The sequence below is a fragment of the Patella vulgata genome, chromosome 4, assembly GCF_932274485.2.
Source record: "Patella vulgata chromosome 4, xgPatVulg1.2, whole genome shotgun sequence".
Taxonomy (NCBI): Eukaryota; Metazoa; Mollusca; class Gastropoda; family Patellidae; genus Patella; species Patella vulgata.
The window spans coordinates 60,124,563-60,145,675 of NC_065882.2; the positions used below are offsets into that span (position 1 = coordinate 60,124,563).

The window sequence follows — 21,113 nt, forward strand, 5'->3', positions numbered from 1 at the left end:
ACCACGCCGGAAAATCTGGGTGAACTTTCTCGGCCAATGCATGGATCGAACACCCGACCTCCAGGCTAGCGAGCCAGCGTCTTACCCACTTAGCCACGTGATCCCCCGCAAATAGTGTAAAAATATGGTATATCAAGGTTGCTGACCCTCTAGAAGTCACAATTTTGACCTGATTTGATGAAACTTGAAATATATCTTTATAACCCAAAGATCTGGGACACTTTTGATAATCGCGCATATCGGATCATAACTTCCTGAATTATGGCCCTTGATTGTACGAAAAATCAAATTTTTAGCTTGAGGTAACAATTTTTATCTGATTTAAAAAAACGTTTGAATATATCATTTTCATGAAAATTGAACCAAAATTGCCGGACAAAATGGCCGCCCCTCATGCGCAAATAGTGTAAATATATGGTATATCAAGGTTCTGGAGTCCAGAATCTGGACCCTCTAGAGGCCACAATTTTGATCCAATTTTGATGAAACTTGAAATACATATTTATACCCCAAGGGTCTTGGTTCCTTTTGATATTCGCGCATATCGGATCATAACTTCCTGAATTATGGCCCTTGATTGTACGAAAAATATTGTTTTTACATTGTTTATCCAATTTAAAAAAATGTTTGAACATATCACCATTACACCCTAATGATGGTTGAGTTCGAATTTCGTGAAAATCGGACCAAAACTGCCGGACAAAATGGCTATCCAAAAAATTTTATTCTGAAATGTTAAAGCTATTGAATTGAAAATAGTACAAGTAACAAGGGAAAACTAGCATTAAAGAAAAGTTGTTACCAGGGTAACACATTTTTGGGGAAAAAAATTATGAAAAATGTAGGTGCACTATATCTCTGTAAACTTATTAAGATATCTTCGCCAATATCTACCACAGAATCAGACAGAAAGCAATTTGAATTATCATTAATATTTCAAAAGTTATCAAAATATTTCTCCAAAGACAAAATATTGTGGTGAAGCAAATGTTTAAAACACCATTTTCCAAGAAACTATAAAAATTATAGAGAAAAACTCTCTGCCACTCTCTGGTTTTGGGGTTATTAAAGAATAAGTAGTCCGAAATGAGACATTTATCTTTATTAGTGCCAGAGATATGGTGTACCTACGTTTTTCATACTTTTTCCAAAAAAATGTATTACCTTGGCAACAACTTTTTTTTCTTTATTTTTAATGTTAGTTTTCCCTTGTTTATTACATTTCCTAACTACTTGTGCCATTTTCAATTCACTAGCTTTAGAATTTCAGAAAGCATTTTTCGGGTAGCCTCACCCCTTAACTTAGATATCACTAACAATCTGATCAGTATATACTTACAAATTTATCTCTGTAGTTCCAGTTGACTTACAATCTTATCTCTGATTAAACGAAAAACCACATTTATTTTTTAGCTTGTTCAGTAGGACGTTAAACCCCATTTCATTTCATTTCATTTTAGCTTGTTCTCTATCCATCTCTTGCAAAATGTGGGCATATCTTGCCTGGCAACCTCTGGTTCATTTTTGGAAACAATTCTCATCAATGTTTACAAATCAGGATCTGCTTCAAAACAATGCAGATTCTAATCAGCATTCAAGATCATTGGCACCCATCTTGCAGAAACTTTTGTCATTCCTAATTCATTGGCAATAATGTGCTCAACCCTCTCATGAGAGATGCCCTCAACACTGGCAATATGTCGAGTGGTCAATCGTTGATAGCCATTACTGTATCATGCACCCAGTTATGTTTTCTTGAATTGTTGCTGTTGAAGGACTTTTAGGATGAGGGGCATCGTCAAGGTTCTATCCGACACGCTTAAATTCGGCAGCCCAATTCTTTACTGTGGAAAAGGAAGGAGAATCATCCCGTAAAGTGGAGACCATGTCAGCATATATCTACGTTGGGGTTAGTCCTTTCAGTAGCAGGTACTTGATGACTGTCTTATAGCAAGTTTTGTCCATTTCTGGTGATTTCAATGGGTTGGTATGAAGTCGAAGACACCAATAACACTACAACACCAATAACACTACGTTACAGTTATTATGTCTGTGATTCTTTCAATGATTGTACTTGTTGGTGGCAAAGGTTGTTTCAACTCAATTGATCTACCCTTTTCAGGCTTAAAACTTTTCAGCCAGCCCTTGTGTAGTACAATAAAATAAAACCAAGTACGAACAATCCAAACCATAAGACAGAATTCGAAGTCCTAAAAAACGTTATATGCAAAATAGTGTAATCAGCAAATGGACTAAAAGGGTCATGCTACAATTGACTAACAATCGTATCATTACAGAGTTATAACAACAGCCTTACATACATCTGTATAAGATACAACTTACAAGGATTTTTTGTCTGGCTATATGTTACTTTTTCAATCCAATATCATTGAAACTAAATTTGCTGTTGGATATTAATTTCTTCCTGTGAAGACTATATAAACATCGAGCAGGTATTTTCTTTAACAGATCTTTGTCAAAATAAACAATTATTTTTTATATTTTGCTTTTGTACTGTAAACCTACTAAGTTTAATAAACAATCTTTATGCAACTGCATTTTTAAAAATGTTATATGTGTTACAAAATTGATATGAGGTTTAATGTTTATGTGCAATGAACAAATTTTACCGCCTACTCAAATGGGTTCTTTTAAGTGCATGCCAATGCGTACACAGGACCCCCTAACAACTGGACGCTGCCCCACTGACAAGAGAAAACCTAGCTCAAAATTTTCTCATCCAACATCAGGATTAACCAGAACCTCCTGGTTAGCAAACCAGTGCCATAATCACTGAGTCACCATGACTGCATTAGGTGTGATTTAATGGTTGAGAGCGAGACATTAAGTAATACGCCTATATTGATATTGTATCTCAATAAAATCGTCACACAAGTCCAATATTTCATATAGTTTCAATAATGTATATTATCTGAAATAATGCTACACCAACTTCAAAGGATGACATCACATACGTATTTTAATGTTAAATAAAGAGTACCTTTAGCCATTAGAACAAAAATAATTTTCATGGTGTTATCTGATGATTTATAACATTCCATGTTCCATCAATCATTGGATCTATCCTATACTAAACCCATTTTATACCAGAGCTGAGGCCATTACATTGTAGTGGATGTGGATGTATATTGTCATGGCCCGATTTTTATCCGATTTTGACAAAATTTGAAATATGTTGGTTCTTTTCGATATTGGTATGTATTGGACCATAACTTCATGGATTATGGCCCCGAGTGTATGAAGAATCACATTTTTAACTTGTGGACATTGATTGTACAAAAAATCACGTTTTTAGTTTGCGGCACCTCTAAAGATCACAATTTTTATCTGATTTAAAAAACTGCTTTAATATATCACCTTTGCACTCAACCATCATTATGGTGTAACAGTGATATATATATATTCAGACATTTTTTTTAAATCGGATAAATATTGTAACCTCTTGAGGGGCTACAAGCTAAAAACGTGATTTTTTGTACAATCAAGACCTTGAGAAAACCCAGTAGCTTGGACAAGCAACCCTACTCCTTGTCACGAACAAGTCGAAAACACCTAACTGAACTCAATGAACATGGCCTACCCATTTTACCATAGAAAACTACATGTATTTTAAAATAACAATAAAACATAACAGATTTTATGTCATCAGTTTAATAGCTGAAAATATTAACATAATACATTTGGCTAAATTACACATAAAGCACACATCTTATAGGGCTTTTAACAACTTAACTTACAAGAAAAGAAAAAGACCAAGAAATAAACAATGTTTGGTATAATCTTTTGCTAAAAGTAAACAAACTAAAAACAAAAACATCTGAATGAAAAGTTTGCTGCATTAAATGAAAACACAACCATTTCAATGTGGAAATTAATCATTTTTATTTAATTAATAAATAAATAAATAAAAAGGTACAGCAAAAAAAAAAAGGGGGAATTAAAGGGATAATGAATATTTCTTCTCAAAAGGCCTTTTTTCTTTTGGGAGAAAAAAAATTCTAATGAACTAAATATAACCTAGGTTTCCAGACTTTTTATTTTTTTTAATAAAGCCCTGTTAGAAAGAAAAATTCAAAATCTCTAAAAGCATGCAGCAAACTTAACATTGCAGATTCGATAAAATCTCAAGAATGGATTTGATTCGGAAGATAAAAAAAAGACAACATCAAACATTGCCATTAACATAAAGTTATTGCTTTAAATGAACGTCATACTGATAGGGTTTGAACAGTAATTAATTGCTTAGTGAAAAAGTTCGAAAAAGACCTTCAATTAAAGTTAAATATACGAAACACTACATCGGTCGATTTCGACTTATCATTGTCTTTTGTTTCATCATAAATAGAGTGAAGTTTACAAAATTTCACAAAATTTGGAACAGTGCAAAATTTGTGCCAGCACAAAACTCTAAATTATGATCAAACTACATGTACATGAAGTAATCAAACCGTGAACACCATTAACAGCTATCGAAAAACAACTTCATAAATTATTTAAAATATTTATCTGAAAGTCTTATTGGAACTTGATAACTTGATCACAGTTTGTAGCCTTTTTTCCTTCACCTTGCTACCCTGCCACAACGCAAGAATTATAAAACTTCACCGTTCAACATTTATTTTATTGCTCAACAATCAATAGTGGATTTCAGAATGAAAATTGCACCAACACAGTTAATTGTGAAAACTTCTGTTTAATATCAATTAATGTTTACATATATCTTCGATTAATGAAATCATTACAAGATGTGATTTTTATTTGCACAGGATTTCAGATTTTCATTTTGAAATCAGCTATATATGTACAAATTGACTTGACTCACATTAAGATCACCTTTGACTAAAGAAAAAGTGAGTTATGAGTCAACCCAATAAATCCCCGAAACAAATGTAACTTTGTTCGTCTAATTGTTTTTTATTTCGAAAACACTTTGTGACTCGCAATTCCCACCTCTTTAAACTATCCATCTTTCTATAAATAATATCTGTTTGTTTATATATAATAATAATATATGGACAAATAACAACTGGCTCTCTTTAATAAGTTAAACTCTATGTATACATTCCAACATATTTACATGTCTGTACATCAAGTCTGCTGCAATACTGTACATAATAGTTAAGAATTATCCCCCCTTGAAAAAAAAAAACATGATCAAGACTCCCCAATCTATTTTACAGCTAAGATCCAAATTCAACAAAAAATGTACAAACAGGTTCTAGGTTTAAGTTCAGTTCAATCAAGGCCACTATATCAAATGTGACAGGAAGACAATATCCATTCATAATTTTAAAAAAATAAAAAAATTCATATCTTGAGTTAATTTGTAAGACTTTCTTCAATTTTCAAACTAATATTACATAAAACTTATTACAACAGGGGGTTCTATTGAAAGCAAGCAACAAACAAAACAAATTTTTCATTTAAACACATTAGCCTGTGTATTCATTAAAGGCCACAAAAATACTTAACAATTATTGATTGAAAAACAATTGATTAACTTTTTGTTCATAATAGTTATCATACAAGGGAAAAGAGTTCATATTTCAGACCTACATTCTTTAATAAACATTAACTTTGAAACTGATTGAAGTTTTTTTTTTAGTAATAAAACAATGGATTTGGAGAAAAATACGTTTAAACCCGAGTATCCGTTGAATACTGTTATTGAAAGACTTATGAAATGATGAAATGATTCGGATTCATTTTTATAAAAGTAATAATAATGATAATTTGACATAATCTAATATTTCATGACATAATTCAACTTGGTATATTAATCATTTATAAAGATATTCAAATTTCAATACATCTGAATAAAGCCATTATCAAATTCATAATCTACTAATGGTAAGAGTTTCAAATATATCTTACCACCTTTGGTTATCCCTAATTTTTACAAATAAATTGTTTAGAAACATAAAATCTTTAAACAATATGCAAATTTGAACTATGCCATGAAAAATTGTCTATACTTTAAAAAATTGTTTTTGATTTGGCAAGAAATGAAATTGAAAATTACGATGAATTTTCCTAACAATGGAAACATAAAACGGTGACGATGAAGATGACTAACTGAAGGGTGATGATGACAATGAACTATAATACAGTGATGATGGATAAATGAAATTTATAAATTATTAAATTATTGCTATACATGAAAATCAACTAATTTAAAAGAAAATTGAAAATAACATCTATATGTAGCAAAGGATTTTTTTTTTTTTATATCCAAATGACATTCCTCTCTGTTGTGCTTACAAATGATCTAATATTTCTGTTTTTAACAACAAAGTGTTCATGCAATATAAATAAATAAGCTGTGAAAGTGTAAGATATCAATAACATTTTGTACTGAAATATCAAATGAAAAGATATGTGAAGTTGTAAGTTTAATTTTAAATTTGGTTTAAGTATTCCTCTTTCAAAATATGTCTACATATACATAAGTTTCCCTGTTGTTCAAAGAACAGCTTAATCAGATATTTCAGCAAAACATATACTGTTTTGTGCATTCTTCGTACAACACAGTAAATAACTCCTGTTTTCTACAACAGAACTTGATTCTATGACATTAATTCATTTCTGACTAACAAATCCAATTTGATCACTAATAATATCTAGAAAAAGAATATACAATGTATACCCTATTAAAAGGCACATTAAAATTACCTGCCCACTGAATGCTAAAAACGAATGACAAAAAGGTGCTCTATTATTTAACATCAAAGCCATTATAATTATTGTTATTAATTAAGAGGAATCAGATCAGTATTGTGTGTCATGTATCAGATCTATTTAACTAATGCTTGTATAATTTTTGTACATATCTACAATAACTTATATACATTGCATAACTTTTTTTCCTTCAAAATTTCAATCAGATGCATAACCATCATCGACAATAATATTTCATTCTTCAAAGCAACAAGGGTTAGTAAAACTTTTTCTTTCAAATCAACAATGCCATATTTTGCATTACAATAAAAGAAATTTAAGTAAGATTTTTTTTCTCAAATAAATATTAAACACATTTTCATGTTATCCTAAAAATTAATTTAATCTTTAATTAAATGTCAGATTTTTCAAAAACTGCAAGTGAAATTAATACAAATTGATATGAAATTAATCAATTTTCACTTCTTTTGATGTAGGTCTACTGTCAAATAATGATTCAGTACATTAAGGCAACCATTTTTGAACTTTAGCCATTCATTATAATCTTAACTTTCAAATAATAAATGTTTTAAGGAGGTAGTCGGCCAAATATCATACATTTTGTATACATTACTGTATCTAAATAAATAAATGAATGATATAAGTTATCTTTCGAAAGGATTTCAGATAAAAATACACAATGGATAGATACCATCTGGAGTAACATAAAAATCTCATTATATTTTTTTTAACCATACAAAGCAATTTTTTGGGGTTAGCCACTTGATGTTTAGATTAAGAGTTGAATATGAACAATGAGAATAATAATATTTTGAGACAATAATCATGAACATGTAAGCTTCAGAAGTAAAAGTCTATGCCAATAACCATCTAAATTCTGTCAATTATTGACTTTCTATCCGTCCTAGCATATAGTAAATCTTATCTGAACTAAAAATCATTTTTTCTTCTTCATAATAATGCATGCACTCCAACAGATCTGTTTCAAATGTAATTATTTGTGACCACTGCAATCTACATACAACTCTACTGTACATATACACTACAAAATTCGTGATTTTTTTTTTTGGAAAAAAAAGGATCCACTTACAGACATTTCTTGATAATCAAGATTTGCATATTTGTAATTACCATCCAGTAAAAAAGCCCTAATTCAAATCATTATTGATTTTATAAGATAAATATTATACACACAAAGAGGAAAACTATGTTTTTTATACAAAGACTGATACAAAACCTAACATATTGCATAGTTTAATGCTGTTTTATAAATTTATAAAATAGAGCAATGTTAATATACAAAAAAATTATAATAAAAAAAAAAAGAAGTTTTATTCTAGATTCCAATTCCAAAACAACAATTTAATAAACCGTTCGATGAATTCAAAAAAGGACCGTAATAGGAAAACACAAGCATTTGAAACAAAGTTATTTTAGAGCTGGAAGAAATTGTTTCAGGATATTTGAAAGTTGTTTTGATGTCTGTCAACATGAATATATTTCAGGGATAATTAACAACTATAAAGCTCTTGTACCATATTGTGTAAAAGAGCAGGACTGCTTTCATTTGTATATTTGGTTTTTGTTGATAATACATGGAAGAAAAGCAACAAATTATCAATTTGATTTGATCAAAGGTGTTTATCAACAACTGATACAGCAACCCCAGTGTGATTTAAACATCTTAAATCCACAAAATTAGTGAACCAGTTGTTTCACTACTTTTAAGTTTTATGATGAAAAATCAATTCTTTATATATCTCTCATACATCAACTGAGTCTAAGTCAGTCAAAATTTGAAGAGATAAAACCGTAAGAGCTAATCAAAATGTCAATGCGATTTAACACACATATCAACAAGGGTCTGCCCTTTTAATAAATAAACTAGAATACCTATGACTCATTTATATTTTTTATCACCTAAATTCTTTGATTGTCATTACCGGTATTTACCACAAAATATTTAATTGGTAATAATGACAAATCCTATTTTATAAATATAATAATTAGTTTAAGAATCTACTTCATCCAGTAGATATCTTTTTTTAAAAAAAAGATACTTCTGTTATTAAGATAAGAAATTTGTATTCATGAATATACGTCTATACATGCAACATGTAAAGCCATAGGTGACTATTTTTCCTATTTAAAACTGCTTTTTTTTCTTTTTTCAAAACAATCGAATTAAAAATAATCTCATTAAATATTTCTTCTATTTCTAAATAGAATTTTCAACAAACACACATCTAATTATGTTAAGAAATAGATGCAATATAACATTATATTAAATTAAAAAATAATGTTCACATATAGAAATTAAGTGTCTCAAACTATATCCCCTCCTTTTAAACCAAGCCATAATAGATAATTTATTAACAATTTTACTTGATTCATTTTTAGTTGAGGGGTATTTTAGTTCAATCCAACTTAATTTCAAATGTGTGTATACTATATCAATAACCAATTTATATAGTTTAAAATTTTTCTTAATAAATATGATACTTTATTTGATATATTTTTTGTAATTTTCAATAGTGAGGTGATATAATCTTAACGCATGAGACCTGGGTGAAAGAGTGGAAAGCAAAGGGGGATAATTGTCACAAAAAAACAGTGTTTTACAAACATATATTTGATCAAACTTATTGAAATGTACTTGTATGATTTTGTATCACTGGATTTCTATAGCCATATCAATTAACATAGTCTAGGTCAAATTAAAAGGCAATATTTAATAAGAGTTGCCAATCCAAGGATATTTGGGAGAAATATTCAAAATATTGTATGGTTTAATTTAATATAAATTTATTTTTAAGACATCCAAAACTGAAATAGGTTTAGTTAAGTAGTAGTACAATTTGAGATAATTATCCCAGCTTAAAACTAACACAAATAACTAGAGGATAGATAATATCACTTTCACAACATTTAGAATATAATCATAATAATAATAACAGGCCTTTGTACAATAATAACGAACTCTATCACAGCCAAGCAAGCACATGTCAGTGCCATTTGCATTCCAACCCCTTGCCAGCAAGTTTATAACCGACATCAGTAACTTCCTGTCATCAAAATAACATTCTACAGTCTGTGTTTTATAATGTTCGGATGACAGGATTAACACTAAGATCAGTTATTTCGAGGTATCTTCATCATCCAGTTTGTTGATGTTTGGGGGTAGAGGAAGGAGACGGGTGAGGAGGTGGAGCACCACCAGTTTGCGTTGGTACTGGGGTATGTCCCCCTGCATTTGATGTTCCCGCCCCAACAGATGCATCAACTGCCTCACCATGCGGGACTACTGGAAAATAACGCTCTGAAAAAAATAGAACAAGAAAAATATTTTTAGAACATAATGTGTAGTGCTGGAACAATATATCGTTAAATTGATGTATCGCGATTCACCTTCTCATGATTTGTGTATTGAATTGCAAGCCTCTGAATCGATTTTTTATGCTTTTTTTTTAATGTTTTTTATTTTTGTCGCTTCAGTAACTGCACTGTCACTCCTAATTAAACACCCTTAAATTATTTTCGTCCATATTTTGATCCATATGAAGATCATGATATAAAACAGTTTATTTCTTCGGCATCGGCAGGACTAAAAATTGGCAGCATCAGCGACTTGGAAGATTCGTGTAATTATATAATGTGGAATCCGACAAATAAAACATGTACCCATATCCAATGCCCTAAATTTTATATAAAGGCCAAAAACTTTGCCAATGAGAAATGTGTAGAAATCAGATTCTATAATATTCATAATAAATTGAACATCAAAACACGACTTCACACCTGTATATGGCATTATTCTGTTATTAACCATGTGTAGATAGGTGCGTGCTGATATTCTTTTTATGGTCACATCCGGACTATATTTATGCATAAAATTATATTTATAAAATATTCTCCTGCCCAATTTATTTGATTTTGTAAAATCTTGCAGTGAATTATACATAAACTTTATTTTTTGGACACGGTTTTGAATTATTTAAGTGATTAAATAAACAATAGAATCAACCGAGAACATTTCAATTTGAGCCACAATATTTACCATGGTGACATTTCGGCAATAGTAGAATTGGATCACCAATAAATGACTTAGGGGATATGTGTCTAATTCATTTATACCTATATGTGTGACACTTCATAATTCTATTAACTGAGAGAGAAATGGGGTTTAACGTCCACTCGACACAAACTAGGTCATTTCGGGACTAACATATGGTTTAATTTTATTTTAATAATTCGCTTGTCCATAGGGGTCTTTAGCAGTGGGAGGAAACCAGAGGACATGGGGAAAACCCACGAGGTTGGAATTCTATTAACTAGTGTCCAACAAATGAGAATACAATGTAACTAGAATAAGCGTATGTGAAATATCTTTGTTATAAAATTGGCTGTGAATTGATTTTAACTTTGTGATTATTGTGAGTAACTGTAAGCTACGACAGAGCTTGGTGTATAAACAATGTAAATGGCAGGTTTTTGAAGTATTTATTCATAGTTAATTCTTACAGTACAACCATTTTGAAAAGGAATAAAATAATATATGTGACGTGATATGTTAGTATTGTGATCTGAAGTCAGTTTACAGAACATTAAATAAAATTCAGTTTTACTTAAAGATACATTATGGGAGATTAGATAAAGAGCTGGCAGTTCTCACTATAATAGTTAAAAACTAGATAGTGCAAAGGAAATTTGCTGAAAATTTCAGTCAAATTGATGCACTCTGAACCAAGATTTTAGCGATTGAATTTTCGGCCTAGCCTCAATCCCCATTACTAAAGTCAGTACATAGTCTCGATTATCCATTTCATGACATTAAGAGTTGATTATGGTCTGGATAAGTTAATTAATGTCTAATTAATAATTTAGATAAAGAAAGACCTGCAATAGGCAGATTTAGCTCTTGAATAATGTATGTTTAATTACTGCCTGTCAGACATAAAATTCGCCTGTCGGACACAAGTAAACAAACAATCATTTCCAAGTCCTGGACAGTAATTGCAATTTGTGACTCCAATAACAATATCAATTATTCACTTATCCAGTTGTTATGGTAAATATTGGCCAGGTTATGAATCGCGATACTAACATATGTATTTTGACTGCAGTCGCGATACCTAGCTATAATACTGTCTACGACATATAAACTATAAACTGGGACATGGCTCACTAGTATAAGGTTTCAGTTTAAATGATTGCTAAATTCAAATCTAGACTTAAAACACCGACTCATTGCTGCTCTTAGAGCAAGCGCCTTGGATGAATAAAGTACTCTATAAATGCACATCAGCATTAAGCCATAACCTAGCATGGCTCCCAAAAGAGACTTATTAAGCAGTTGTGTAATATTACAAAACATCAATGCAATTTTTATTTTCACACTCACACTCTGAGAGTCACCTATCAAAATATGCAGCCATAGCTCTAAGACCATTCATACCCCCTAGCCTTCATGTAATTAGATAAAGCTGTTGATCGCCATTGGCTAGTTAAGGACATTTAATATTTTATGTCTTAATCTAACCTAAAATATACTCAAGCTGAATATTTAACATTAAATTAAGAAAACATAACTAAGGTATCAACAATAGATACCCTCCGGATTGGATAAAACCAGACTAAAAAGATGCCCATCAAAAGATTTTACCCAACACATATTGATTGTATATCATCAGCAGAAAATGCTGCATGTTGCAAACAAATTTTTAATCCATAAGTTTCCACATATGTAACAGAATTGAACCATTATTGGAATGATACCTCTGTTAGACATTAAACTTTAACAACATTGTAGTTCGCAAAATCCCTCAAATAACGATCATAGCTGTTAAGCAACAGAATCTAAAAACATACCTATAAACAATTGTTATGTCCTTTACACAACACTGCAAACAAAATATTTCTTTTATTTAAATTTGATATGACAGCCAAAGTCACTGCAAGTTTAATACTTAAATGAGGTATGGATGGGGTGAGTTTAAACCAAACAAACTAACCTTCATTTAGAAGAGATTCCTCAGGATTCACAGTAGGCATTATATTAGCCAGCATATTGTAGTCCATATTTTCATCTAGGGGTATAAAGGGGGTCGTCCAGCGAGGTACAGGGGTTGAACGGGGTGTTGTACGAGGGGTAGCCATTGGAGAAGCTATCAAACTCAATGTAGTGGGTGATATCATTCCACTTATAGCATTTACTGGACTAATGCTGGGATAGGTAAACACCTAGAAATAAACACACAAAACATACTATTTACATCTTTCGATAATCTCAATATGGTATGATCATTTTGAAACTGATAACACTGATTTACGAACCAAAGACTTTTACCAATGAAAATCTTTTTGCAATTAAAAACACAATACAAATTATCACTACTCTAAACTAAAGTTAACAAGTAAAGAAAGTAGTTAGAATTATACAGTAGTTCTAATTAGCCAGTGTGTAACTAGCTGTAAAATATGCCACTTCTAGTGTGAAAGTATGCTTTTTTCTAATACCCATCAAAATTGAATACACAAACCCAATCAATACTGGTGTATATCATTTAATAGTTGGGCCTTAACACCTTACTGACATAACACCCACTTATGACTACTGTCTGATTACTAATCATTTTAAATAACTACTAAACATTAGGCATATAAAATAATTACTTAGATCTATTTATGACATATAGTTGTTTGTTCATTTAAAGTGAATAATATCAAATTTACAGTGTTGTATATAAATTTATTAGATAATTAGTATTGACATTGATATAATTAATTCATCAAATTTGACAAATATTTCACGAGAAATTTTGGAGTTTTAGAATTCCTAGATTTGATTTTAAATGTACAAGATTCGGAGAAGGTCTGCATTTTCTAGGTGTGACTTACTCACTGTTCATAGGTGTATTAATGTACGATCTAGATTTCAACATCGTACAACGGAATTCTCAGTAGCCATCACAGCTCATATATTAAGACTGTGGATTAATATTTTCAGGCAAAGCAAACCAGCCAGCAACGAAATAAAGTGGAATAAATCTGAAAGTAAAGAAACATGTTACTCTTACCCCTATACTTCCTTGGTGTCCTTGAGGGTGGATATGAGAAAAGGCATATTCAGGTCGAGATAGTACAGAAAACGGACTAGATACAACAGCACGATTTATAGGTGGTGTGCCTGGTGATGTAGATGCATTTCCTCCTTGGTTAACAGAAGACGATCCTATAAAATAGTAAGAATATAATAAATATAACATCAACACATAATATTGTGCGCTTCCTTGTTTATTTTGGTTCAGTTTAGTTTTATCCAAATATAAGGGAATTCTAAAATGTAATTGATTTATATAGACCCACTATGTACTGAGTAATACGTATTTTTAGGAAGTGACATCCCATATTTATTTGCAGCTGGAGTAGCAGACATTTGAATCTAGAAGGCTTGAGCATTTAAGTTTGATCTCTCAAATGAAATTTGATCAATAAATTTAAATTGCTGTGGTCTAAGTGTATTTTAACAAAGACTTTAATTGTGCACAGTGTTTCTATCTAATTTTACTATTAGTACTGATCAATATCTGATTTAAACCTTTCATGAAACTGGACCCTAAATGAATTAGGTTTGCTTAATAAAATACACAATTTTCTCCATTCTGAGACTGCCTGTAATCAGTATGACAACAATAAACTTACCAGATGATGGAGTGGGGCTGGTACATTGATCAGGTTGCTGACCATCTGATGTTCTCATAATAGCAACCGGTCGTGCCAGATTCGGTGGGGGTGGGGGAGGTGGAGGTAACATGCCAGCAAAGAAATGAGGCAACTTTGTTGGACTTTTCATGGAAGGGCTTGACGGGCTGGCCTAAAATAAAAATAACAATATAGATAGATTTAAATTCTATCCAATAACAGCTATAATCTGGCACCAATGGCATTCATTCTACAAAATCATACTTCAATTTGACAATTTTGCTTTATTTGTGTATAAAGGGAAATAACTCTGCATTGTGTCCTTAACCTGATATTACCTCCCCTTAGACCACATATCATATTTATTTACATATTCATACTGTATTGAATTTACCCTCGGATTTAGCAGTAAATGTCACTTTATTGACAAAGATAAGTTAATAAAATCTGAGTGATTGAAAATAAGCACATACCTGATTCTGAGCATTTTGAGCCTCCTGACAAACAAGAGTCACGAAATCGGAGAAGGTATCTCCACTCTCGTTTTGATGATATTTCATAACATGACTACCTTGACCGTGGCCTGAATTCAAGATCATATGATGGTGTTGCATACCTTTAAAACAAACCAAAAACAAAACAAAATTAGGAAACCAAATATTCCACCTTGCCAATCATAAAAGTTAAAACTAAATATTCTAAGTATTTTGAAAATTGCCAACAGCTTCTAATAAAGTCTAATATTTTGCCATAAAGCTACTATAATAATCAAAACTGGCTTCTGTTCTAATCTTATTTAGCAACTACACAGTGCTTAAAAATCATATTAAAACTTAAATTACATAGCACTAAGTAGGTAAATATTTTTAATTTAACAACTAAATGTATTTTTTAGTTTTTTTTATTATGGAATGGATGAAAATGTCACCTGAGTTACCGTTAGGGCTGTCCTGTTGATGGTGGGGGGTGCCAGGAGGGAGGCTCCCCGGGGTATGGGTACTCATGGGTCGTGGAGGTGTTGGGATAAGTGTCCTAGAGGGCGGGGCTACATGCTGTCCGTGATTGTTGTTAGCTGAGACAGGTACAAAGCCCTGACGGCCTTCAGGCTTCGGTTTGTTAGAGTGGATGATATGAGATGAATGCATGGCTGGACTGTGGTTTAAACCTGTAGCACACAACACACAATGTAAACAAACATATACACTACAGCAGAGTATCATATAATATACATATCAAATATTAAAATCACACAATGAAATTTTGAATTTTAATCATTTCATTAAAACAACAAACAACTATTTAAGTTAACTTATATTCTCAGAGTATTATTTGGTAGTATTAAAAATATCAAAATAATCAAAACACAGAGCTAATTAAGAACAATAGAGTAAGTCAAATTAGTACTAATTGAAAATTAATATTAAAAACTGCATATCAGGTCAAATTACTTTGTCGAAATCCGTAGAAAAATGTACCCTGTAATGCATGTGCTACATCTAAATAAAAGATGACAATTTCTTGTGTCTAATAGTTACTTAATAGGTCATGTATTCTCAAATAATATTTTGGCATCAGATATAAATGTTGCTTTTTTTTTAACACGTCTTTTATTATTAGTAGCCATATGTTAACCGATATAAGAAATGTTCAAAATGTTTCTATACTAATTTCTGATCTGTAAACTGTATTCATATTTTAATTCAAGTTTGTCGGGGTAAAAACCAGACTGCTAATTAACAAATGGTAATATGGTAACAAATTAAAAAGCAAACACTAATGTCACATGGACCATTTCAACCAATAATTGAACTTACCAGGATCCATTTGATCACTTTGCCAGGATGTCGACTGCCCTGTCATACTGACAGCAGGCTTATAATACACCATCTCATTTTCCTCGCCGACACTTTCAACATCATCTTCTGCCGAAGATATTGAACTTATAGTGTTTCGTTTTAATCTCTTATGGGGGTTTCCAGCCGGACTTAAGGCTGATTGTCCATTAGGAAGATTATGGTGCTGCATTGGCACCATATTTTGTTCTTGTGGACTATAGTTGTAATAATTTGGACTTTCTATTTTCGGTGGAGGTAACATGGTATGCGTTCCATTCTGTGGCATCATTATGGAAGCTGAAATAATGAAACAGTTTATTGCTACTCCTCCAATAGTATAGATTTATGTAAATCAATATAAGAGTTGAATATTCCCCCTGCTGTGGATGATTAGTGGATTGTTATTGTTCATTTGATAGTGACCGATTAAATCATTACAGACAAGAGTGCAGCAAAAGAGTGTCTCTAATTCTAATAAATAATTTAAGTGGTATTAAATGAACAATAACAGTCTGATAAATTCTAAACAGAAAGTGTTTATCAGAATAGTAGCTCAATATATTTAACATTTTTCTGGTAATTCTTTCTTTCGCAAAAAACAAGGAAAACAACTTTGATGTGATGAAAAAACATCTGTGACATAATGAGAAAACGCACTACTCTCATTCAATTTGGTTCATTGAGAGACTGGTAATTACTGTCTATTCTAAAGAAGGGTTTGGCAATGAGCTCAATTTGTAGGTACAATATTTCTTAATGTAGGCCAGGTGTTTATTAACAGTACAATGATTAGCTATAAAGCTCAATTTGACCATCTTCATTGTGGGAAAAATGACTTTTACTTACACCTTGTGACACGTAATAATTCTTTGGCCGAGAAAACACCAGTTGCCATAATGCTGTCATTTCCTGAAACACCTGAGTGAAAATTACCTGAAAAACACAAATATAATATTTAAGTTTTTCTCTAAACTCTAATGTTAAATTCCTCCCATTCAATTATGAATTTAATGTCAATTAACGTTTGCATAGTTATCATGCACACAAGTTCTACAAGCACATGATATTTATTCAAAAGACTTGCTGCAGTGAGTTTTGTGATGCTTAATTATGCAGCCTTGTACAGTTTCTTGTTAACTAGCGAATAATGAGGAAGAAATCTGTCTTAATGTGCAATCTATTTAACAGAGATTGTGTTTTTAAGCAGATTATATAGAGATCAAGTTGCTTTAATGATCAATATGTATATAGGCCTAGTCAATTTTTACACGTCTTAAACTTAAACTTGATATGCTTTCCTTTTTTTTAATAAACAATATCTTATTCAGGTTATCTGAATGGAATTGGCGAACAGACTTAGCCTATATAAAACCCTCTCCCTTCGACTTAGTCTTCTCCAAATTTTTTCATCATTATGGATAGATCTACCCCAAAAATCGACTTTAAGTCACCCAGCTCCAGTCTATAGTCAAGTTGAAACTGATTTAAACGATAATATAATTAAAATCCAAGACTGTGATGAATTAACAATTTAATCCTTTACTAAAAATAGAGTACCAGATAAATGGCAATCTGTTTCACAGAGGATTACGAAAGTCTTCTAATATCTATGTAAAAAGATGACTACCTTTAACACGTGACGTCTCATCACGCGGTGTCAATCATTGGCTCAGTGGCGCGTGCATTGTTTACATAAGATGTTCTAGTTTGGGCAGAATGGAGACTTTTACTCATTTTAATATCCATTTGCACTAAATAGGAAATAATTTTTACCTACAAATACGTCTAATACATAAAAAAAAAAAAATGTTTTAGAATTTAATTTGTCACAGGAAAAAAGTTAATATTTCCAGTTCATTAAGTCACATCGATGTCATCCTTATCAGTGATTGAAGCCGCCTAGCGAAAATTCACTGCTGATCAGTGTGGATAAATGGATGAAATAATCCTTGAAACAGTCAGGCAAGATTGGATTTCAGTGATACAGTTGGGGATAAAAGGAAATATTCTTCTATCCAAACATGTACCAGTATATTAGTAAGTACATATAGGTAATACATGTAATACTTAAATAACAAACTTGACCCATCTATATTAATGATAGAGCATAAAATTGTAATACATTATATAATAAATACTATTATTATTGATTGACTGGTAGTCAGTATACATGTACATGTACATGTACATATACATAGGTGTGGTAACAGTATTGTTAACTTTAATTTTCTGACAAAAGCACCAATAATTACGTGTACAACAAATAAATCAAATCTGTCATATTTTCTAGTCTTTACTCAGTCATTTTATTTTTACACATATTAAAATTGGGTAGAATTGATTAGTTAAATTATATTCTTTATATGTAAAATCAATTAAAACTTGACTTATAGATTGATAATACTAAAGATTTTCATATTCTTTGAAAGAAATGCATTGCTTGGATAAACAAAATATACATGAAAAATTAATTGGCTGACAAAATTTAAGAGTCCTGAAATATACAATTTGATAAAATGTCTCTACATGTATATGTATGTGCTATATGTAGTTGATTTCATAAATTAAAGATGCATTTTGTAAGATTTAGTTAAAAAGCTGACAGGTATTAGTCGCTATAAAAGTTTAAAAATTGACAATGAAAAAGGAATATATTGAAAATTTCAGTCAAATTACTTCATTCTGAGCGAAGTGTCGTCTCGATTTTCATTGCTACCATTGTTCCAATTTTTATATTAACTTATTTCAAAATCACCACTAGATGATGGTCTAGAGAATTGATTATGGGCTTGTCATGTGAATAAATTAAATAATTTATATAACATTTGAGGCAAAAAGAAAGGCCAGCAATAGGCAGATTCAGCATTTTCATAATGAATTTTTAATATCAGCAAATATTTCATAGCAGACAAAACAAATCTGTTCAATCAGCCTTCAAAAACTAATAGAATTTGACTATTTGTGTGAGCACTATGCCAATTTTTACACATAGAAATGTGGTTTTACAAACAATAAAAGCATTTGATTGTCACTATCAACAATGATAATCCATATACTTAACTAAAAAAAAAAAATTTTGTATAGCACTTTATTAATTGGTGCCAAAAACTTTGAAGGCCTTAGTCTGTAAATGCATCCAGGAAGATTTTGAGAAGTAACTCTCTCATTGGTTGAACAAAATTGAAAAAAAATGAGACAACAATTGAGAGAAATTTTGTTATTGATTTAATAGACAATACGATATATTTATACTATTATCATATTGGTCACTGTATAAACCTTTCAATATTATATAAAATGAATAACCCAAGAGTTTTGCCAAAATATTATAATAAAATGTCTAGCAAGTATAATAGGTAAATGTAAATAATATGGAGCTGACCCAAACACATTGTTTGACACTAACACTATTTGTAAGTCATACAAAAAACTAATAGATCACCGGTGAATCACTGGAAACTTTCACATCCTTGACCCACATTTAACTGAGCTTTCTCAGACGTAAACAATGGCAAGAAGTCCATCACTTCTGCTTTCTCTACGGAAACAAACATTTTATAGAATAACACTTAAATCCAGTCACTAATGGAAATTGTTCAATAGCAAGGCTGATGTCCCCTGCCCACATTTAACTGAGCTTTCCCAGACGTAAACAATGACAAGAAGTTAATCACTTCTGCTTTCTCTATGGGAACAAACATTTTATAGAATAACGCTTAAGTTAAATCCAGTCACTGATGGAAATTGTTCAATAGCAAGGCCGATGTTGTATATAATGTCTTGACCAATCAAATTGCTGATCACCCTGCATAACTTGAGCAGTTAACAATACAAGTGTCATTACTCCAGTTCAATTAGAATCAGAGTTACATGTTTCAAAGCTTAGCCTAAGCAGAAAATGTTCATCATTGAACTCTTGTCAACATTTTCATCAATACAATTTCTTTAGGTACGTTGTTTATTATTTTCCATCAATGTAATGAAATGAAGTGAAATGGGGATATAGATCTTACATTTTTGGGCTAAGGATTATACATGTAGGTATATTCCATGCAGTTTGAATCCAGGTAAACTTTGCCCCGGATGGCGGCGCTACAGCCTACTCTTACATGTATTTTCATTAATGTCAGGGGATCTTTAACCTACTGCCAATGGTAAATATGTACACAGGATCTATGATCGACTACATGGTTAACCTTGTCAGGCCCTCCCATCCTGCTCTACTGTCTGACTGGAAATTCTGAGGAACTTTCTCAGACAACACTGGTATAGGCCTTTGACCTCCTGGATAGTGATTCAGCATCATACTTGCCGTGCTACCGTGGCTATCTTCTCAAAAATTTGGTTTTAAGATAGTAGAAGTTAAAGTAGATAAGTCTCTAACTCAATATCATCCAAAATCTTCAACATTGAAAACACAAATTATTTGTCAATTTAAATCAACATTGATGTTGTAATCTTACAGGGAAAAGATGAGCTTCTGATATCCAATGTTTAAGACAAAATAAACATTTTACTATTGGTACACGAATTGTGTACCATAATGCGTGTCGGCACCATTTGTAACAAGAGACTCACAGAACAAGGTTAGACATATTCCACAAGTCATGTCAAACAATGACAACCATATTCTTATCTGGAGAGCATGCGCAATAAATACTATCGGTGTAGACTGGAATAACCAGATGCTAGAGATTGCCATTCAATTGACACTTCTGGCCTATCTCGCCGAACATAACTGATTTGAAATTAAGAGTAAAAACAGAAACGATTGAATGTAAATCAGTTTATATAAATTCATATTACATTATTAGATGCGTTGCGACCCATTTGTGTCAATTTCTAGGTCCCAAATATTAGCAATTTAGCTCCTTTAAC

General features: G+C 31.4%; 1 protein-coding gene across 5 annotated transcripts in view; it reads right to left on the reverse strand.

Moving 5' to 3' along the window:
- Positions 1–6,986: 6,986 nt before the first annotated feature.
- LOC126818956 (nuclear factor 1 X-type) overlaps positions 6,987–21,113 on the reverse strand; it is a 68,150-nt gene continuing 54,023 nt past the window's right edge. For 3 of the 5 annotated variants that reach the window (XM_050546668.1, XM_050546671.2, XM_050546670.2), the window contains exons 5-12: positions 17,082–17,168; positions 16,215–16,532; positions 15,329–15,565; positions 14,874–15,016; positions 14,401–14,572; positions 13,776–13,930; positions 12,711–12,939; positions 6,987–10,018 (exon numbers count right to left, since the gene is read on the reverse strand). In XM_050546668.1, coding sequence (XP_050402625.1) covers positions 9,855–10,018; positions 12,711–12,939; positions 13,776–13,930; positions 14,401–14,572; positions 14,874–15,016; positions 15,329–15,565; positions 16,215–16,532; positions 17,082–17,168 — 1,505 coding nt within the window. In that variant the 3' untranslated portion in view covers positions 6,987–9,854. The remainder of the gene's footprint in view (positions 10,019–12,710; positions 12,940–13,775; positions 13,931–14,400; positions 14,573–14,873; positions 15,017–15,328; positions 15,566–16,214; positions 16,533–17,081; positions 17,169–21,113) is intronic. The other 2 variants (XM_050546669.1, XM_050546672.1) reach the window with 2 other exon arrangements.